Source organism: Saccoglossus kowalevskii, chromosome 7 (assembly GCF_978046115.1).
Source record: "Saccoglossus kowalevskii chromosome 7, keSacKowa6.1, whole genome shotgun sequence".
NCBI lineage: Eukaryota > Metazoa > Hemichordata > Enteropneusta > Harrimaniidae > Saccoglossus > Saccoglossus kowalevskii.
Window position 1 is genome coordinate 25,496,146 of NC_140647.1, and position 23,583 is coordinate 25,519,728.

At 36.4% G+C, this 23,583-nt stretch overlaps 3 protein-coding genes across 9 annotated transcripts in view; 1 reads left to right on the forward strand and 2 right to left on the reverse strand.

The window, feature by feature from the left end:
- Window positions 1–1,849, reverse strand: part of LOC100367750 (dnaJ homolog subfamily B member 6-like) — a 44,790-nt gene extending 42,941 nt beyond the window's left edge. For all 7 annotated transcript variants that reach the window (XM_085501368.1, XM_085501366.1, XM_085501365.1 and 4 more), the window contains exon 1: window positions 1,718–1,849. The gene's annotated coding sequence lies outside the window, so the exon portion shown is untranslated. The remainder of the gene's footprint in view (window positions 1–1,717) is intronic.
- Window positions 1,850–2,286: 437 nt separating this feature from the next.
- Window positions 2,287–23,583, forward strand: part of LOC102808002 (polyribonucleotide 5'-hydroxyl-kinase Clp1-like) — a 38,120-nt gene continuing 16,823 nt past the window's right edge. The window contains exons 1-8 of the mRNA XM_085501369.1: window positions 2,287–2,451; window positions 10,117–10,191; window positions 10,940–11,053; window positions 11,865–11,990; window positions 12,443–12,556; window positions 12,784–12,982; window positions 16,783–16,872; window positions 17,281–17,381. Coding sequence (XP_085357495.1) covers window positions 2,422–2,451; window positions 10,117–10,191; window positions 10,940–11,053; window positions 11,865–11,990; window positions 12,443–12,556; window positions 12,784–12,982; window positions 16,783–16,872; window positions 17,281–17,381 — 849 coding nt within the window. The 5' untranslated portion in view covers window positions 2,287–2,421. The remainder of the gene's footprint in view (window positions 2,452–10,116; window positions 10,192–10,939; window positions 11,054–11,864; window positions 11,991–12,442; window positions 12,557–12,783; window positions 12,983–16,782; window positions 16,873–17,280; window positions 17,382–23,583) is intronic.
- LOC100367904 (fibrinogen-like protein 1) lies at window positions 20,371–23,060 on the reverse strand. Its single transcript, XM_002741612.3, has 2 exons — window positions 22,467–23,060; window positions 20,371–21,638 (listed from the first exon to the last, which is right to left on the reverse strand). The coding sequence occupies exons 1-2, from the start codon at window positions 22,963–22,965 to the stop codon at window positions 20,962–20,964; spliced, it is 1,176 nt and encodes a 391-aa protein (XP_002741658.1). The 5' UTR covers window positions 22,966–23,060; the 3' UTR covers window positions 20,371–20,961.

Sequence of the window (23,583 nt, forward strand, 5' to 3'; positions counted from 1 at the left end):
AGTAATACTGACCATACACAATTTCCACAAAGTGGAAAGTTTTCAGTTGTGATTCTTTGCATTTTTACATATTTAAAAAACGGATGAAAAGCCTGGCGACTGGCAATGACGGACATGTCAGTTTATCATATACCCATAATCACTACGAACAGTGCTCACAGTCATGTGATCATGGTTCAGTTATGCATTCAAGCCAGTTTATTCAGAAAGGAATCACAAGTTTTCTAGTGCCAAATACAAGACTGAGCTTCAGACTAACCATGTTATAACTCTGGAAAAACAACGTTACAGAATATTTGATTTAGCAACAGCATGCAAGTGAAGCCAGAAATTTACACACTGGCAATGACGGACATGTCAGTTTATCATATACCCATAATCACTACGAACAGTGCTCACAGTCATGTGATCATGGTTCAGTTATGCATTCAAGCCAGTTTATTCAGAAAGGAATCACAAGTTTTCTAGTGCCAAATACAAGACTGAGCTTCAGACTAACCATGTTATAACTCTGGAAAAACAACGTTACAGAATATTTGATTTAGCAACAGCATGCAAGTGAAGCCAGAAATTTACGCACAGCTGAGTGTAGACAGCACACAAATTCAAGAATGACCTTTTAACATGGCAGTAAAACAAGTAATCACACTTCCAATAGAGCAAATACAATTGAAAAATGTGAAGATGCAAATAAATAGTACATTCCCCTAGAATCCTCTTGCAGACAGTATCCAATGTTCAGAAGTTTTTTGTGATTAATTCCAGAAATAACGTGTGGTATTGCTAAAGCAGTATTGGTATTTTTTCGAGCATGTAGCGAGAGAAAAAAATATTAATATTTCTGACAATAACGGAAAGCACAGTGTGTACTACAGTGTACTGGACAAACATTCATTATTGTTGTCACTCTACCCCGGTAATATTAGATGTACGGTTGTCAATACTACTGCCACAGAATGTTCAGAACGTAAACAAGTCTGTTTGGAAAGACTCCAATGTACCCCCTTCCCCCAAGCCTAACTCTAACCTGACCACCTACCATCTATTGTCGCCTCAAATTAATTGTATATGCCCCTCTTGAGAACACCTATAGTTATCTAGAGGGCATATACAACTGAATTGGAGAGGGGTGGAGGTTTAGGGTTAGAGTTAGGGTAAAGGTATATTGGAAAGTCTTTCATTATTTTTGGATTTCAAGTTGGACAGCCAAAAAATATTCCATGGTGTGGACTGAATATCGCAAAATATTGCTACAGCTTAAAACAATAGAAAACCATATCACAGTTCCTCATATTTATACAATAAATAGACTCAATGTAATCCCTGTTTTGGTCTATGATATGATGCAATGTTCTACATTATCATAGTCATATATGTGTCGTCATATTTAAATTTGAAAAATTGTCCAGATCATCAATTTTGAGACTTGAGATAAGTTGACAAAAATGTTTCGATACGCAACACTGGACGATATTTTCAAAGTGAATGACGATTTCCAACTTAATCTGAGACTTCCACTCCCCGTATTAGTCAACCAGTTTAACGGGAAATTATAGACGAATGATAAATCCAAACAAAGAGAGTAAATGTGATTTGAAACTGATTCTTCCGTCTAAAAATTACTGACGTGTGAACTGAGTGTTGGCAGCTGTTGACAGGTTTGGATGCCGAACACAGTCCAAGAAACACAAAAACAAAAACAAGACAGGGTACTTACCGACTCACGATTGTCTAACCAGTTTTTTGTATTCGAATATCTAATAATCTCTAAAATATTAACGTCCGGTTGCCCACTCTCCTAGATTTGTCAACTAAACGAGCAACACAAGTACACAATCTTCAGGAAAGTATTCTCGAAATTACACCGGAAGTTGTACTGACGATACCACTTTGATGAGGGGTCAAATTTCAAAATATGTTTTATATATCTTCAAACGTTCGATAAATGATAGTGATGGATGCCAACATCTTGAATGGCGAATAATTCTTTATAATCTTACGTATGTTGTTTGTTTTGTACTTGCGGAATCATTTAAAATAAAATTAAATATATAGTCATTAAACGACACTGTCAATAATAGAATATGCCAGCCTTTTACAGATTTGTACCTTATGAACACGCCGTGTATTGATAAAAACGGATGTTTTTCTTATTAATTGATCTCAAACTAATTTTTAATATACTTTATATACTTTGAACTTTTTTAAAATTAAAAGTGTTAAGATTTAAAAAATACAATCTGCGCCTTTACTTGATAGTTCTTGAGTACGAGGTAAAAACAAAAATGGCGTGCTAGTAAACGGGTCGTGCTTGTTCCTGGATGATGCTCCAACATCGTTTTTGGTTGTTATTCGGAGCTGTAGTAACATCGTAATATAACATTTCTATTGCAGATGATCGTTTTATGTTTTTATTGAACTATGGCCGAATCAGAAACCAAGCACAACGAGGTACCGTAATATTTGTCAACTTACAGATCGTTAAAGTTCATTGTTTTGCCGGTGTTTTGAGATGTTGATATAGTATAATCTGTGGCGGCATGTCTGGGCTCAGACCACAGCACTAAAAAAGTCCCTGAAAAAAGTGGTCTGGTTGACGGTAATACTAATATTGCCCATTTTTTATTCATCGTTGTGCATTAATCTGTATTTGTGAGGTGTATGGTTGACCATGGTCAATATTGTCTGTGTTAACTTCAACATATGTTTATTTATTTATTTATTTATTAACACACAACATCCCTCGGAGGGGATGAAAAGGGTTACAAATCAGATATTAGTAAAAGAAAAATAACCACATAAAGAGTAAGGGAACAAAAAGGCATAAAAAAAAAAAAAAGATAATAAGTTGAATACAAGGAATGTATTACTGGCTTAGTTTATGTAGGTGCTGCTGTCTTGTATTAAAACAGTTTTTTAAATATTGCGCTAAAGGAATTGACATTTTCTCGTCACTTAGTAATGATATGAATTTATTTTCATTACTAAATTTGTCAAAATTTGGTATACGTTTATTAGCTACAATGTAAAGTTTTGATCTTATTTCATTGTAATGAGGACAATTTGTGACAAAATGTTGTTCATCTTCAACATGGTCATTGTCGCACATATTGCAGACTCTGTCTTTAAAATCCAATCCTGTATGCCGGCCTGTTTCAATTTTCAGACAGTGGTTGCCAAGTCTAAATTTTGTTAAGGATTTGCGAAGTTCACTGTTTTTCATAATTGTTAAGTAGTTTTCTTGTTCTATTTTGGTTTTAAAAAGTTTGTAGGTTCTTAGTTTATTTTTAGAATTTGATTTTTTCCTATTGTCATTATTTATTTCATTTTTCCACTCAGTTGTAAACTCTTCTTTTAATTTCTCATCAATTGTTTTTAATTTTGATAATGAGATAATATTTGTTTCATTTAAAAGATAAGAATGGTTAATATTATTTAATATCAGATCAAGTTTTTTAAACCATTTACTTTTAATAATTTTATTGACATAGTATGCTTCTTGAAGTAGAGTATTTGTGGAATTTGCAATACGATTGGCATATTTTATCATTTGTTTCTTAATAAAAGAGTCAAGAGGTAATTTTCCCAATTCACTATATATTGCCATGATTGGTGTATTTTTTGAGATACCAAGAATGTACCGATAGTATGTAAGCTGAACATCCTCTACAATTGATTTTGTAGAGCTTTCTTCTCCCCAAATGTCACTCCCATACACAATAACTGGTCTGATAAGTTTATCAAATAGTGACAGTAGTATGGACATGTCCAGATTACCAGATCCAATTTTGGTCTTTAATGAGAATAAGGCTTTTATTCCTTTTCTTTTTAGGTTTTTCATTGCATCTTTAAATTTACCATTTGGACTCATAGTTAAGCCAAGATAATTGAAATCTTTAACTATATTGATTTCTTTTCCTTCATAAAAGAATATTTCCTTGTTAAGGAGTCTGTTACACTTATTGAATATCATTATTTTTGTTTTATCTGTGTTGACAGACAACTGCCATTTTGATGTGTAGGCTGATAGTTTATCCAAACAGTTTTGTAATCCCCTTTTGGATTTTGAAAGAATCACAATATCATCTGCATAAAGAAGGCAATTAATGGGTGTGTTGTGTAACAGTGTAGGGTCACAATGATCATTATCAAAAATATCAGGCAGGTCATTAATAAATAAATTAAACAGACTTGGGCTAAGGTTGCATCCTTGTTTTACTCCGATATTTGAACAAAATGATTCTGTTAAACCATTTCTTGTTTTTACCTTATATTTCACATCACCATACATATCTTTTATAATTTTGTACATATTACCATTTACACCATTTTTCAACAATTTATAAAAAAGACCTTCATGCCAAACACTATCAAAGGCTTTTTTGAGGTCTACAAAGCAGGCATAAATTTTATTTGATGTTTTCAATTTATTTTTATCATTTGCCTGATGGATGATCTCCTTGTCCTGATGGAGGTATTTATTAATAATAGTTTTCAGGATAAACAGATTGTCTGTTGTCCGACAGTCTTTCCTGAATCCAAATTGTTTATTAGAGAGGATATTATTTTTTTCTAGATATGAAACTAGTCTTGTGTTTAAAATACTATTAAATAATTTACCTAAACAACTTGAAATTGCTATTCCCCTGTAATTAGAAGGGTTCAATTTTGATCCAGATTTGTGCAAGGGTACAATAAGACTAGTATTCCAAGAATCGGGGAATTTGCCAGACATGAACACTATGTTAAAAAGTTTTTGTAGTGCGTCTGACAGGTAATAACCACCACATTTAAAAACCTCATTACTGATTTTGTCTTCTGCTGATGACTTATTATTTTTTAATTGGCTAATTGCTTTTTTAATTTCATTTTTTGAATAGGACCATTCAAAGATTCTGTATTGACTGCGTCCACACTTTTCTCTAAAGTTTCTAGATGTGTTTTCATATTAGAGTGAACAGTGTTGTTTTTATTTAACAGTTTTTTAAAGTAAATTAACCAGTCCCCAGGTGAAATAGGTTCATTATCTGAATGTGTTATACTGTCATTGTTTAAATCATTCAGTATTTTCCAAAATTTAGATGTATCACTTTTTGATTTTTCAAGCTCATTCAGTTTTAACTGTTTTAGGGCATGTTTCTTTTTCCTGACTAAATTTTTGAATTGCTTTTTTGTTTTGAAGTATCTACCACGAATAATCGGGTCTAGTGGATGTTTCTGCAGTAATTTTGAAATATTTTTTAATTCTACGCGAAGCAACCAGCAATCATTATCAAACCATTTTTTCTTTTTTAGTATTGTTTTGTTTTTCTTTTTAAAACACTTTGGAGTGATTTTTTTAACATTTTGGTCTGTGAGAGATAATATGATTTTTTCAAAATCTGAAGAAGCTGTTTCTGAATCATTGTTATATTGTTTTAGGAGAAATTCCGTAATTTCATTTTTTTCACTGTAATGCAGAGAGGCCAAGAATTTATTTTTTGTATCCACATCCCAAATATATTTTGCTGGTAATGGATCCAATTTATTTTTGTTATTATTTTTTTTCAGGGCATTATAGATGATTTGGTTTATGGCTAAAGACAAAGAGATAGGGCAGTGATCCGAAATATTAGATAGCTCATGAACTTTGAAGTATTGTACAGAGTTATAAAAAAGTTTTGAAATAATCCCAAAGTCAATAGCGCTGCAACCATTTGGTGTGTAACATGTATATTTGCCAACAGAGTCTCCAATTGTGCGACCATTGAGTATGATTAAATTACACTCCATGCACATATCGATTAATTTTCTGCCAAATTTATTTACACTAGATTTAGAATTTATATCCATATTTTTCCTTGTTTTAAAATGATCATTAATGTAGTCATTTGGCATTGGTAAATGTTTATTATTATTGTCATTGATTAGATCATCAGTTTTGCCAATTCTGGAATTAAAATCTCCCATTAAAATTACATCACCTTTGGACGAAAAATTAGTGATGTCCTTTTCCAGCAGCTGAAAGATATCATTATCAATCTTTTTATAAATGGGGGAATTTTCAGGTGGTATATAAACACAGGCTATATACAAGTCATTGTTTTTGTTCAATAATTTTTTGTCAATTTTACACCAAATAACTTCATTATTACTGCTATTTACTTCAGTAACATACTGTTTGTATTTGCTTTTGTACAAGACCGCAACACCTCCTCTATGAACTTTTGAGCCATTTTTACTAGTTAAATTTCTATCTTTTCTAATTAATTCAAAAGCATCTAAACTACTAAGTAAATTCTCACTACTAATACTGCTATTCAGCCATGTTTCCTGTAGACAAATAAGGTCTAAGGATGATGTAAGGTTATAAAATTCATTATTGGATAGCTTGTTGTAAAGCCCATTATTAATATTCCAACTGCCAAGCTTGAAAGAAGATATTTGCATGCCATTGGCAGAGTTTCTCTTTTTTACAACCATGACCGACAGCAGAATATAAATTAAACAGGAAAAAACAAAATACAATGGAAATAGAAATAGTAAAAAAGAGTAAAACTAAAAGAACTAAACAAATATGGTAACAAACTGTATTGGTAACTTTGGTAAGCAATTAAAGAAAAAGAAAAATAATTGTGTAATTTTAATAAGTCATTAATATAACTATCCATACAATAGCTTATAGGTTTATTTAACTCACAAACTTTTTTTTTTAATTATTTATCATTAGCTGTGAGTGGAATGGTAATAATTATAATGCATGTTTAAGATTTTGAATTGTGTAATATGTAGGCCACAAATCAATTATAAGTGGTCTGACATTAAAAAGGACAGACTAGAGAATACCTGACCTTAATCCATGGAAAGCTGTCGAATGCACTGTACTTCAAAATGAATTAATAAGGTTCATGAAATTCATAAATTTATTGAACATATCTGGCGTTTCTTCCTCTGCAAACGTTCTTTTAGTCTTGAAGTCGTTTCTTGAGTACTTTCTTGAACCAGAAGACTGAGGGCGCTCTCTATAATGATCTTTCGTGACGCGTCGTTCGTTATCGGAGAATACTTGAAAACTCCGCTTTCTTTGGTGTTTATTCTTGTTATACTCATTGTAGGGACCGGTGGAAGATTGATTAAAGCTGCAGTTTTGCAAAGTATTTCTCTTACGTAAATCCTGCTTGATATCCTTGACGAGCCTTGCGACACCTCTGTTGTTTATATGTACGCCATCATTGTTGTAACAATCACGTGATGAGGAAAGACCGTCATGATTTACAACTATAACATTCTGCTTCTCTGTTTCTATATTACGCAATAAACAATTAAACTTTGCTATTAAAGGAAGCCGGAACCCCTAACTAAAACATGAACATGTATACATGTATCATGTGCCGGTATACTATATTTCGTATTTATAGTACATTGTAGATCCATGCTCAAGTTATATGCAGTTCTACAGTAGTCTTACATAATCACAATAATTTTAAATCACATTATTTTCACTTAAGGTAGAGATGCAGTTTACCTGACAGATATTTTAATTAGTTAATGAGAAAACCAAGATGACCTCCCTTGTCCACAAAACTATATATTTTCGGAAAGCTTATTGTATGAATTTTAAACTTTTGTTAGTATTTTATTTTTATGGACACTGTAATTTGAAATATGCACAAAAATGTGCTTTTTTGGTCAAAAGTGATTTTAAAAAAATTAGCTTTTAAACCATGCTTCTGTTTCCTGTCAAAATTGGTTTATGGGTACATCTGTTTACTATGAAGAAAGCGCCGTCTTGAAAACTGTCTACCAGTTGTCAATTTTGTAGGGCAGCAGCTCATATTTCACTACTTCAAGTTTATGCATAAATTAATACCCAAGCTAGTTGTCTGAACGATTGCTGTAACTCTATTCAACTAAAAACAATGCCCCGAAGGCGTTTTGAAGATAAACACATTGTCAATCATTTGTGAAAATTTCAAAACAAAAGGTCAAAGCGTCTAGAAGCTATTTTTTTTAAAGTTCTGGAATGTGCACTAAAAAGAAGCTGAGATAATTGCTAATTTGCATAACAATTCACTCAGTAAGAAGTTTGCTAATGCTCATAATTAAAATGGCTGTTACAGTTTCAAATTTAAATGTATTATCGTTTTGTAAAAAGTTAAATACAGTGCATAATATGGAGATCCCGTCATTTCTTTTTTTCACCATGTTTTTTTTTTATTATTTATGTACAGCCTTGCTAAATCTTGCTAAGCATTCAAAAGAGATAATTTTGCACTTGTTATCTATATTTTAAAATCGTTTTTTGAGTATGTTCCACTATTCACAATTCTACAAAATCTCAACAGTCTATAGCCAAGACTTTTTGGATAATAAAAAGCAAAAAAGAAAAATTACACTCCAAAGTGCCCACGAACCTGCATCTCTACCTTAATGTTTTAGAATTACATGTACAGTAGGATAGGATAGGATAGGATATTTTATTTGGAACGTACACAAAAACAATGCTTGAGTAAAGTCCAACGTAAGAAACATACAGTATCACAACTAATCTAAAATAATTTTAAAATCTGAAAAACAAAATTAGTTAAAATACTACAAATATTTGTCTACACTAGAGAAAACATTAATAAACAATTCTCCATTTGGTAATGTTTGATAGTCAGATGAGTATTTGAACAATGTATAGACAGATATACACAGATAAGGAGAAATTAGGGTTGGATGTAGCATGGAACTACCGGTACAACTACATGGTTTGTTCCATGGATGTACTGTAGGTTAATGGTTCATTAGTGCACAGATTTGTGTTGAAAAGTGGTGGTCGCTATGTTCAAATTGTGTATAAATCAACAATGATCACACCCATCAAATATGATAATTTCTTATGACCATGTATTGGTTTGTTAGGAGTTACCGGTAGATACTAAACATATTGCAGCTAATATCAAATGTCACACCCTGTTGTTGTGCGGCAATTACCAGTAATGCATAAGGCATATTTGTTAACCATGGTTTCTATCTGGTCCTCTTGGCCATTAGACTTGCAGTCTGTTGCGATTTTGATGAACAATTCTTGAAAAATAAATATAAATTACGTAAACGAGGAGTGAATGTGAAAGTTCTGTAACCACAAAATCCCAACAGACTTGTAATCAGTGTAAGCGTCCTCACATTACCAGCCAGATTCGGGTTTGTAAATTTGCATATATGTCATACGGTGGGTGGAGCAGCCTAGCCATGCACCAAAACAATAAAACGGCTATTCATTTTCTGGACCTGTTCTTTCATTAATGGCGAGACGATTAAAACTATAGTGTCTCGGTTTTCTTTAAACTTACCACATTGCCTGTAGTCAATCCAAAACGGGGCCATTTCAAAAGTCAGTGATTTTCCACTACCTGTAGGCGCAGATACGAAAACGCCTCGGCCATCTGAGTAGGCATCCATGACCTTTCGCTAATATCAACGAAGGCTTTGCTATCCTAATACTTTTAAGGCTCGCTCCACACATTTTTCTGATAACATTGCACGATTATTTTGAAACTCAAACTAAAATAAAATGGAGTATGCAATTTGGATCTGTGAAAGTATGTAAAGTTTTCAGGCCTAATTTTATCCAAGTGTGTATGGTTTCCAGGGTCCCTGTTCATATGTTAATTAGCCTGCCTTCTGATTAGTTGAAAAATATTACACATGTCAATCAAATTCAATATAAGCCTGGTAATCTGGCCGATAATGTGAGGGTGCTTACAACTCGGTCAAAGTGCCCCAATGATAGAGGGACTGTTTGTGCCAAGCGTTCAGGCAGCCAATCTTGGCACAGAGCAATTTTTGAACTGATGTCTCTGTTGGGGCCAAGATCAAGTTGTTTTTTTTGTGAATACCACTAAAGCCTTTGCACATAACCAGATAGTAAGTTAGCACCAGAATTTAAATAGACACAGCTCTGTATTCCTGACCACATCCCTTTACAAGACTAGCCCATGGAGTTGTGTGGTAATCACATACATGTATAATATCCAATCAGGAATGAGGTCACCAATCATTAATAAAAAAAATAGCATAACATTTCTTACCAAAAGTACATCATGTAGTTTCAAATTATTCCATTTAAAGTTTTTTTTTTCTTCTTTTAAGAATGTTCAAGTTTATCAACTGGCAAGAGATTGTGAATTCAGATTTGAAGTTGAGAACAATGAAGTGCAGTTACAGGTATGATATGAACATATCGTTTAATTTAAATTCTCTCGTATTTCACTGTATTTTCAAACATTTCCTCACTAGTGGCTTGTGTGTGTTTAATTTTCTGCTCATGATGATAGATGAGTTACTGTTGGCTGAACAAAGAATAGAATGATTTACAATGTAAAAAAATATGTTGGCTTCTGTCTGAAATGACTGTTCTTTTGGTTTTGTTATTCACATGCACATCAAGTGAGCAAGTAATCGTTTGTACCTAATTTTATTCTATGCCAACATGACAACTGTACTGTGAATAGTGACTGTTTGTAAACAAAAATATTAGTCTGATAAATTACAGAAATTTCCAATCACCTACGTGTTCAAATCAGTAATTAGTTAGCTAACCTTGTTTATTTCTTCAAAATACTGTGGTTTGAAACTGGATTTGGATAAGAATCTGAAAGTAACAAGTATTAGCATTTATTGTTCACTTCTTGGCCTCTAAGCTTGTCTGATTATGGTACTTTGACACAAACCAACATTATTGGAGTAAATCATTCACAAACAATTCCTTGAGATCACACATGGTGCCATAAATTCACCATGTCAAAATAACACCTGCCGTAATCATGTTAACTGGTGAATGGTTGAAATGAATGCAGTCTTCTGTGGCTTAAATAAAATCAACTACTTTTTTAATGTACATGTATATGACATTCTGGATTTTTCATTGTTGTTGTAATTGAATTGCAGCTTTCATAAAAAATTTTTTTTACAGTTGATTGATGGAATGGCTGAAATATTTGGCACTGAACTCACCAAAAACAATTCATACACCTTTACCTCGGGAGCCAAATTTGCAGTTTACACGTGGCATGGGTGTACTTTCCAAATATCCTTTTGTGAACTGAATAGTTCTTTGCACTGACCCTCTTTTACAGTCAAGATGCAAATATTTTTGATGTATAATATATAATGTGTAATGTATAATAACAATACTACAAAAAATATGAACAATATTTGCTGCCTTATGTCACTAGATGTATATCATAAATTTGGCTTGTGAAAATATGTATTTAATTACCCTCTGCTTTTTTGAGTGATTCTCTATTAAGGCTGAATATGAACTTGACAAGCAACTCAGTCATGAGTTTGCTCCGCAAAGCTAAGGCAAAGCAAAAATATTTTAGCTACATGTAGTTTAAGGGTAGGGTTCATCAGAGCCACACATATTTTTGTTATTTGACCCAATTTACAGAATGTACATGAATTTAGCTTAATAATAATCAGGTGTATTTTGTATTCGAGTGAAGCTTGTATCGATCATTGCCACGTTGTCCATGATAGTGGCAATCTCAAAAAAGTGTCAATGGATTTTGTAACCCGGTGATGCATGTGGTTGTTTTGGAGAAAAAAATGTTTGTACTGTTATATCATACAATAATTAAAGCCCAAATATGCCCTCGTGAAATTACAATATTTGTCCTTCTAGCATCGGACAAATTATCTCCTGTGTTGTGGGCACAAATGCTAATATTCAGCTAGTGATATATGACTGCCACCTATTGAGGGATTATTAAACTCATACTGGCGACAAAGTCAAACTACCGGTACATCATCTACATTGCTGTGTTGGTGGTGTTATAAGGGTACAATCAAAGATGAAATGTTAACGCAATAGAATTTCTTTGACTGATATATACGTGAGCGGTAAGACTGAAGTAGCATACAAATCTATAGACACACCAATGGTGACATATCTTAACACACATGCTGCCTTGGAACAAATGAGACAACAATCAGAAAGAGAAGACAAACAAGGTCCAAAAGTAAGTATTAATTAATTAGTCCTCAGTCCACGGTACCACATGAACTGCATACATATGCAAGGGGGTGTCAAGGTTTGTAGACAATATTTACATGCAAGTTTGGGTACAGTAGCCGTAATTGTATGCTTCTGTGTGTTTGATATTTGTAACTTTTCAGAGTAAATTTTCCTTCTTTAACACTGGCACTAATGCTTTGAGTATACTAAAAATCTCAGTTTTCTGTTTTGTATTTGTATCTGATCATTGGTGACATAATGGCCTTGGCTGCTTGCATTTTGTGTATAAATGTATCAAACTTAAAACTCAGCTATTTCAGTATAAGGGGGCAGCTCATACCACAACAAATATGACAAAATAAAAAAAAAAAACGTGTTCTCTGTGGCATTACTTTATCATATTGGACCAGCGCAGACATTCTGGTCTCAAGTCCTAAAATTTATGTCTCTCTACAGGTAATGATTGTTGGACCAACTGATGTCGGTAAAAGTACGCTGTGTAAATTACTTTTAAATTATGCTGTCCGTGTTGGAAGAAGGCCTACTTTCATTGACCTTGATGTTGGTCAGGTAACTGGTTTTCATTTATTCTAAGTGGATGTTTGAAAAAAGCAACATTATCTACCTGGTAACAAATTTTTAGTGAACCAATCTGATTTACAGAACTGAAAATATTTTTACTGTATGTGACTCATTTGGTCTTTTTAAACAACATTCACAGTTATTTTTCTATATGAAGATAACAAGCAACGTGGACCTTAACTATAACTATATTTATACTATTGTCCTGTCTGCAGGGTTCTATATCAGTCCCAGGTACGGTGGGAGCTCTTCTAGTGGAGAGACCAGCTGATATAGAAGAAGGGTTCTCATTGCAAGCTCCATTAGTCTATCAATTTGGAAGCACTACGCCGTCTGATAATCTCAAATTATACAATCTATTGGTCTCCAAATTAGCTGAGGTGTTTAATATGAGATGCAAAGCAAACAGAAGAGGTAGGTTATTTGCCGCCTTCACCTTGATGTGTAGAGTGATAGTAACAATGATCATTTTATTTTGGTCTATATGGTATGGCATTGTTTTTAATAATATAGAGATATTGCATTTAACACATTACAATTGACCATGATGGGACTGGCACATGACCATGATGGGACTGACACATGACCATGATGGGACTGGCACATGACCATGATGGGACTGACACATGACCATGATGGGACTGACACATGACCATGATGGGACTGGCACATGACCATGATGGGACTGACACATGACCATGACGAGACTGGCACATGACCATGATGGGACTGGCACATGACCATGATGGGACTCGCACATGACCATGATGGGATTGACACATGACCATGACGAGACTGACACATGACCATGACGGGACTGACACATGACCATGATGAGACTGACACATGACCATGACGAGACTGGCACATGACCATGATGGGACTGGCACATGACCATGATGGGACTGACACATGACCATGACAAGACTGGCACATGACCATGATGGGACTGACACATGACCATGACGAGACTGGCACATGACCATGACGAGACTGTCACATGACCATGACGAGACTGTCACATGACCATGATGGGACTGGCACATGACCATGATGGGACTGACACATGACCATGATGGGACTGACACATGACCATGATGGGACTGGCACATGACCATGATGGGACTGACACATGACCATGACGAGACTGGCACATGACCATGATGGGACTGGCACATGACCATGATGGGACTCGCACATGACCATGATGGGATTGACACATGACCATGACGAGACTGACACATGACCATGATGGGACTGACACATGACCATGATGAGACTGACACATGACCATGACGAGACTGGCACATGACCATGATGGGACTGGCACATGACCATGATGGGACTGACACATGACCATGACGAGACTGGCACATGACCATGACGAGACTGGCACATGACCATGACGAGACTGTCACATGACCATGACGGGACTGGCACATGACCATGACGGGACTGGCACATGACCATGACGGGATTGACACATGACCATGACGGGATTGACACATGACCATGACGAGACTGACACATGACCATGACGGGACTGACACATGACCATGACGAGACTGGCACATGACCATGACGAGACTGGCACATGACCATGATGGGACTGGCACATGACCATGATGGGACTGACACATGACCATGACAAGACTGGCACATGACCATGATGGGACTGACACATGACCATGATGGGACTGGCACATGACCATGATGGGACTGACACATGACCATGATGGGACTGACACATGACCATGATGGGACTGACACATGACCATGATGGGACTGACAGATGACCATGATGGGACTGACAGATGACCATGATGGGACTGACAGATGACCATGATGGGACTGGCACATGACCATGATGGGACTGGCACATGACCATGACGGGACTGGCACATGACCATGACGAGACTGGCACATGACCATGATGGGACTGGCACATGACCATAATGGGACTCGCACATGACCATGATGGGATTGACACATGACCATGACGAGACTGACACATGACCATGATGGGACTGACACATGACCATGATGGGACTGACACATGACCATGACGAGACTGGCACATGACCATGACGAGACTGGCACATGACCATGATGGGACTGGCACATTACCATGATGGGACTGACACATGACCATGACAAGACTGGCACATGACCATGATGGGACTGACACATGACCATGATGGGACTGACACATGACCATGACGAGCCTGGCACATGACCATGACGAGACTGGCACATGACCATGATGGGACTGGCACATGACCATGATGGGACTGACACATGACCATGATGGGACTGACACATGACCATGATGGGACTGACACATGACCATGATGGGACTGGCACATGACCATGATGGGACTGACACATGACCATGATGGGACTGACACATGACCATGATGGGACTGACAGATGACCATGATGGGACTGACACATGACCATGATGGGACTGACACATGACCATGACGGGACTGACACATGACCATGACGAGACTGGCACATGACCATGACGAGACTGGCACATGACCATGATGGGACTGGCACATGACCATGATGGGACTGGCACATGACCATGATGGGACTGACACATGACCATGATGGGACTGACACATGACCATGATGGGACTGGCACATGACCATGATGGGACTGACACATGACCATGATGGTACTGACACATGACCATGATGGGACTGACACATGACCATGATGGGACTGACACATGACCATGACGAGACTGGCACATGACCATGATGGGACTGGCACATGACCATGATGGGACTGACACATGACCATGACAAGACTGGCACATGACCATGATGGGACTGACACATGACCATGATGGGACTGGCACATGACCATGATGGGACTGACACATGACCATGATGGGACTGACACATGACCATGATGGGACTGACACATGACCATGATGGGACTGACACATGACCATGATGGGACTGACACATGACCATGATGGGACTGACAGATGACCATGATGGGACTGGCACATGACCATGATGGGACTGGCACATGACCATGACGGGACTGGCACATGACCATGACGAGACTGGCACATGACCATGATGGGACTGGCACATGACCATAATGGGACTCGCACATGACCATGATGGGATTGACACATGACCATGACGAGACTGACACATGACCATGATGGGACTGACACATGACCATGATGGGACTGACACATGACCATGACGAGACTGGCACATGACCATGACGAGACTGGCACATGACCATGACGAGACTGGCACATGACCATGATGGGACTGGCACATTACCATGATGGGACTGACACATGACCATGACAAGACTGGCACATGACCATGATGGGACTGACACATGACCATGATGGGACTGACACATGACCATGACGAGCCTGGCACATGACCATGACGAGACTGGCACATGACCATGATGGGACTGGCACATGACCATGATGGGACTGACACATGACCATGATGGGACTGACACATGACCATGATGGGACTGACACATGACCATGATGGGACTGGCACATGACCATGATGGGACTGACACATGACCATGATGGGACTGACACATGACCATGATGGGACTGACAGATGACCATGATGGGACTGACACATGACCATGATGGGACTGACACATGACCATGACGGGACTGACACATAACCATGACGAGACTGGCACATGACCATGACGAGACTGGCACATGACCATGATGGGACTGGCACATGACCATGATGGGACTGGCACATGACCATGATGGGACTGACACATGACCATGATGGGACTGACACATGACCATGATGGGACTGGCACATGACCATGATGGGACTGACACATGACCATGATGGTACTGACACATGACCATGATGGGACTGACACATGACCATGATGGGACTGACACATGACCATGATGGGACTGACACATGACCATGATGGGACTGACACATGACCATGACGGGACTGACACATGACCATGACGGGACTGACACATGACCATGACGGGACTGACACATGACCATGACGGGACTGACACATGACCATGACGGGACTGACACATGACCATGACGGGACTGACACATGACCATGACGGGACTGACACATGACCATGACGGGACTGACACTTCTTGCAACTCTATCACCGCCAGTACATCAAATAATATACTAAAATTATGAGTGATTTTCTTTGCAGCTGACATTGGTGGTTGTATAATAAATACCTGTGGCTGGGTCAAAGGTGGCGGTTACCAGTGTATAGTTCATGCGGCTAGAGCCTTTGAAGGTATTTATATTTTTTTAAATATATTTATAACAATGAAAGAAAATTTGTTTCATTTTTTATTTTATAATCTGATCTTCATATTTCTTGATTAGCAACATTTGTTGGCACATAATAAGTTCTAAACTATTTTTGGGGGTGGGGCTACATCACAGTTCCATGTTGCTCAGATGCACACCCCTGTATCAAGTATTTCTATGGGCTGTGTGTGCCCTGCTGTAGAATTTTCACAGTACATTGCCTGTGAATATCATATTGAAACAATGTTAAATAAATCCAAATGTTAATGTCACTATTATTGATGTATTAGTTATGTGTACTATCATATAGCCTGTTGTTCATACATTCAATAACATTTTTTTCTTGACTATTAACTCATCTGTTTACATTGTACATTTTATATCATTTTAGTTGATGTTATTGTTGTATTGGATCAAGAACGACTTTATAGCGAACTGAAAAGAGATATGCCAGATTTTGTAAAAGTTGTGCTACAGCCAAAATCAGGCGGAGTAAGTAAAACAAGAGAATTTACCATCATGACCACTTGAGGGGGCTACCTGTAATACGTATATATATATACCAGTATATACATGTCTTTGAATAATTGAAAAATACATGTATAAATATTCACAAATTTTTAAAATGCAGTTATAGCGTTCTATTTTTCTACTGTCATGTGATGGATGCAGTTGCCATGGTAATTTGAAGACATGGTTTAGGTTATGCCAACTGTATATACCGTAAAAACTTGATTAATTCGCGCACCCATTTTATTTTCTAAGGCTAATTTTTAAATGTATCCTTTTAATTTGCGGCGTTCAAAAACATGTTTAAAACTGTATCCTATTAATTCGCGGGCCAGAATAAAGTGGATAACTCAGAATATATTGCATGAAGACATTAAAAATATACATTTTGTTTGAGTTTTTATGTTATCAGTACTTGGTGTAGCCGCAATCGCAGATGATCTCCGTCAGCACAGCCTTTCAGTTAGCAAGTAGTTTAGGTTCGGTAAAGATTTGACCTGAAAAAAATCATTCCCTCACGACACTACAAATGTTGGGCAAGATTATTACTCAGTCGATAAAAATGTTGTTGATTTCTAATTTCCGTGATGGAAAGCTTAGTACAGGGCTTTTTCGTCGCTTGTCCACAGGGTTGCATCGACCGTGTATCTGCCATTATTCTATTATGTCGTGCGTAAATTGACGTTTTTGATTGGTCGGGCGATTGAACTCGTGTCACATTTTCATTATACCGGATTCGGTAAAAAACACAGAGTTAAGCGGTCATGTACGTTCTATAAATCTAACCTTGCACACATAATCTTGTACTGACATAATTTTTGTCCAAGAAAGCTTTCTTTTTCATTTAACTCCCAGTTAACTCTTCGTGTCCATGGTATTTGTGAGAGTTGAAAGATTTTTTGAACAAATGACAAGTAACTATATTGATTTGCGTCAAGCTGGGTGGCTCGAATTTAAATATCAGTGCATGAACTCTGGAGGTCATTGCCCAATGCCGCACGTAATTCAAACGCGTAGTTAAAAAAAACTAATTATCATGAAAGCAATACATTACAAAGTTGAAATATTCAGAGCCGGTACAATATTGTAAACAAATTTGCGTAATTAGAAAAGCAGTGCACTAAGTAAACGACGTTGATATATTCAAAGCCAGTACAGAGTTGCATACAAGTTGCGTAATTACAGTACCTTCGGATATAATAACAATTTTACTAGATTGACGCACGGGGCACGAAAGAAAAAGGTTGCTAAGGTAACGCGCCAGTTCAGTGCGTGACTTGGGGTCAAACTTCGGTCAACACACACTTGATGTCAGCATCGCCGCGCAGCAAGTTTCCCAAAGAAGTACTTGAAGTTTAATTGCGTCCCAAAATGATGTCGCTGATCACTCAGTTGTCACAGCATGTGTTATGTCATGTCCATGATGCACCCCGTTTCGACTTTGGCTTGCTTTTCCTTCTTAGTGCATGTTCATGTTCACGTAAAATACGACCTCTCACCAATCTATGGAAACACTTTGCATGATTATATTTGGTCAACGCAGACATTATTTTTTCTAAACATTTTTTGAGATCATTTTTATCAACGCAGGGTTATTTTTCCAGACAAGATGGGCTTTGTAATATCTGCCATAACATCGCCTGGGCGATTCCTAGAAAAATATAAAAAGGCAGCGCAGCCAGACGGCTACTTTGTAGCCACGTGTTCATTGTTTGTTTGTGTACAGAGTGACCTTTGCCATTTCACTGTTTTTATTTCAAGTGTAACATGGTGTGTGGTCCTTGACGCAGTGCGTGTTCTCTGCTCGACTATACGCCATGAATGTCGCTAGCCACGAGTCTCAGAGGCACTAAAAAACGTCCTGTAATCGTGTTCATTGGAAAACAAAACAAATCACTAATAAATTTATCAAAAAACAGCTCCTTTTTGAATCGATCTAAAAGTACTCTTTTAATTCGCTAACCAAAAACCAATAATTTCCGTTTTTACGCTATTAATTCGTGCACTTGAAAAAATAATTATTTTTACTACCGCAAATTAATCGAGTTTTTACGATAATCAAGACATGTCTGTTGAACTTTCACCCGTGTTTCAGATATTATCAAAATCCTAATCTAGATTCGGTATTTCAATATCTGAATGGTTCATTGTTTACTCAATTATTTGAGATTTTTGTGAAAACAGGAATTTAAATATGTTTGTGTTTATTGCAAATCAGATTTGAAAAATGTTAGACAAGTTCAAGTTTGAGACTTGAACTTCATGTGTTTAGTTTTTCCTCTGTTGTAGAAAACTGTAGTTTTTGCTAGTATTAGTAGCATTTTAGTTGTGTCTTGGGCCGTGTAAATGAAATATTATGTACGGTCTGTGTGTTCTTCTGTTGACATACAGTATCATGTGTAAATATTGTTGGAATTTTAATGTTCATGTTGTTGTGGTTCGTGTATGCAAACGAGTAATGCAAGAATGGCTGGAAATGCATTATTGAAATTAAACACTGTCACACGCAACGTAATATTACCGTAATTGGTATAGTACAGGTGTGATGGTTCAAATACCAAAATGGCAACAGTAACATAAAGACTTCCCTGGCGGCGATGATAACATACGAACACGGAGCCAACAGATGAGGTTTCAACTGGTACTGGTATTATTATACTCTGCAGACATCAAGTACAATAACGCGGTAAAACTCCACTACTCCAATAACTAGATACTTAAACTCCAATACAATTCAACGAGATCTCCGATCTGAACTCTATATATACCCCCACTGTCTATAAATAGACCATCACATCAGCATACATAATGAGTCTGGAACTTACTACAAATTTCTAGAATGTTCCATTACCTTCTATTGCCTCCTACAGTGTTCTATTACCTATTCAACCAGTTTCTAAAAAAAATCTAGAATATTCCACCCAGACACAGTACGGTTCTGGAACATTCTCAGTGACACGGAAGTGGTAAATAAGTCGTATGCGACAAACACATTTTAATCCAATTTCTGGTTCTGATATTCTGCCATTTTCATTAGATTACACACAATGTACAATAGATAATTTTTTTTATAATTTTATAATTTATTTTCGACACGCGATTTTGAATAGTACGTTGATTTTCCGTTTACTTGAAGTTTTTATTGATTAGCAGCTGGTGGTTTTTCCAGAAAAATTTGCAATTTTTTACTTAATAAGTCAATTGTCATATTTAAACTGAGCTTTTAAATACCGTATTTGCTCCATTAGTGGGATATGTGCTTATGTAAAATGACAGATTATTTGTGGCCAAAATAAATCATATTTTTTTGTATCTGTATTTCCATTTGGATAAACACTTCTAAAAGAACAGACATGGTAAGTGTATTGCATATGACATCGCCTAGTTGTTATTGATAGGATAGTAAGCAGAAATATTCTATCTGACTTGCAAAAAATCTAAAACTTACATGATCATGTATTGTTGCAATATACCATACTATACTAGTGTTGTCAGGAAATTTGTCATTGAGTGATGTGTGTTTGTTTATTAGTTATTTCCTCATCTTTACTGTGTATAAATGTTAGATAAATCCAGTTCTCTTTACTTTCATGGTGACTTGTTTGATAGACGAGATGTTGGATGCTTTGAGAGTAGTCCATGATATTCCGCCATGAATTATGTCATTCTCGCCAGACTTCAGATACACACCGTTGAGGTTGCTATGGAAACAATTATTGAACCACCAACCTGACATGTATGTCTTAGCACACTGAGTTGGTTCGGATTTATCATTGTCGCGGTCGGGAGTACTGAACTCTTGCCCGTCGTGGTACGATAGAGAGTCACCTGAAGTGGTTTGATTAACCCCAAAATGTGGTTGGTATTCGCCCAAGTGAAGTTTATACCGTGCATACTCATTGTCAACTAGGAAGCCCATGTAATTTGCGTAAAACAGGTTACCATTCCAGTCTTCAAACTCAATGCGTAGAATGTACTTAGACTGCGATGTCAGTCTGTTGATGTTGTCGTTTCCAATCCAGTGTTCACCGTCCATGTTACCGAAACCTACTTTGTAACCAATCCAGTCCATATTGAAATCAACCGACCCATCATTTCTTCTTTGTATAATGTTCCATACCCCGTCCTCTCCTTCCATTTCGCAGTTCACTTTGAACGGCCTCTCAGCATTCCACGGTTTAATCATATAGATTGCGTTCTTTAGATTCATTTCGCTTTCTTCAAGAATCTGTTGACAATCTGAAATTATAATACTAGGAATAAATCTACCATATTATCTCTGATACTTTGCTGTCAAAAGTGTTGACATACCATGTGATGTCATTATTTTGGTACTCGCTACACATTTGAGTTCCAAAGGCAAATTTTAAACCCATATAATTTTTTTCAGAATTTTTTCCAAATTGTTATCTTATACATAAAATAGACAATTATATCTATTTGGTCCAAAATTATCAAAATTTGTTTAGAAAAATATATAAAAACAGTAAAAATGTTGCATCAACATTTTTTCAAAATAAATTATGGCATTTAAAGTGTTAAAAAGGACAAAATTGTAGTTTATTTTGATGCACTTTTGTGACAAAAATTAAGAAATTCAGTTAGTGCTCATGACAGTATCTAATTATTAATATTTTTATGACATAATTTAGGTTTTCTTTACCTGCCATCGAACACTATTTTATCTGTTAGCGATGATTCGTTAGAGTGCCTTCATATTGTTTTTTTGTTTTTCCGATAATCTGTCTACTTATTTTGCAACTCTAATTAGCTTTTGTCATTTTAGATAACTGTTTTCCAGGTGTTAACATCAAATGACTCGCATGTCAGAGTGTGATGAATTACATATTCCAAAATTCATACTTGTATTTCTTTAGTTGTTCCATTTCCCTTCTTTAATTTATTCTATTTTCAATTGGTTGCATTGCTTTACTTTTTGCATTAAACAATTTTTGAATCTACAAGTCATAGAAATATAACAGCAAAAGACAAATTTTGAAGTGTAGAAAGTTATAAGAGATTTGTGAATACCGGGGTAGTACATTTAATATTTTCTGTTTCACTCACCTTTGTACAGTATTGGTGCACTTTGTGATGGTGTATTACCGGAGTTTTGATTTACACCCATACTGGCCATACTGCTAAACATCGCTTGTATGGATGACAATTGTAATTGTAATTCAGTCAACGCTGTCGGATCAGTTGAGCTCTTCTGTACCAAGTCAGCCAGTATATCGTCATGCATTTGACTCTTTTGTTCAAGCGTTGCAATTTTCATTTTAGTTTCCATGTCCATTCCCGAGCAGCTCTGTTCTTCACTTTGATCCACCTCAAAACTGTAAATGCATTTATTTGAATTATGCTGTTTTTTCTTGCCTTTATTTACTGGGACAGTCTCCTCGTCCAGTTGATCACTTATTTCGTCATCGGTCATGGCAACATTTGTATCGTCCTCATTGTCTTCCATTTCTTTTTCATTGTTCTTTTTGTTCTTCTTGGCAAATGTAACATGTTCTGCTATCAGCCCAAGTAACACCAAGTACACTAGGAATCTTTGTAGCCTCATGATGTATTACTGTAAGAACTAGAACGATACTTGTGGTACAAACGAAAACAATCTGTGTGAATTCTACTGCGTTCCTCCACGACCGTGACCTTTCACACACTAGCAATATTGTGAATGATTTTATCAGTAGAATGCGCTAGCTTTATTTATTTTAGTTAACCATTAACAAAGTTTCAGCATTGTTGTGCATTTTGCCATCAGGGTGTGTTTTTTTCTTTCTAGTTCAGGTGTACTTAGTATAATATATTCATTAGCAGATTAGCATAGACGCAGATTATTCTGTATTTTACAGTTACAAACTTTTCACTAGCAGACTTTTTCGCCAAAGTTTTTCTGCAATTTTTCTGGAAATAAACCCCTAATTTTGGGGCCAATGGACAAAGTTTGAGTCAATTTTGCGTTTTCATTGAAAAAATTGTTATTTTTGTCCCAATCTTCTGAAGGAGAGTGCAGACTATGAATGGGACTATTTTGTAAATGTGTGATGTAAAGAGGGAACTGGTGGTGAAAAGGTTAAGGAGTGACCAGTAAAACAAACTACAAATTCTTGATCATTTGTTTAGTAAAATATTCCATCAATTAAATGACATAGAGAAAATTAAAAGATATCATACCCAA

Excerpts from the sequence above, each read along its gene's own strand:
- LOC100367904 (XM_002741612.3), bottom strand. The coding sequence starts at position 22,965 with ATGAGGCTACAAAGATTCCTAGTGTACTTGGTGTTACTTGGGCTGATA. Across the intron at positions 21,639-22,466 it reads TGCACCAATACTGTACAAAG|ATTGTCAACAGATTCTTGAA; the intron begins GTGAGTGAAACA and ends TTATAATTTCAG.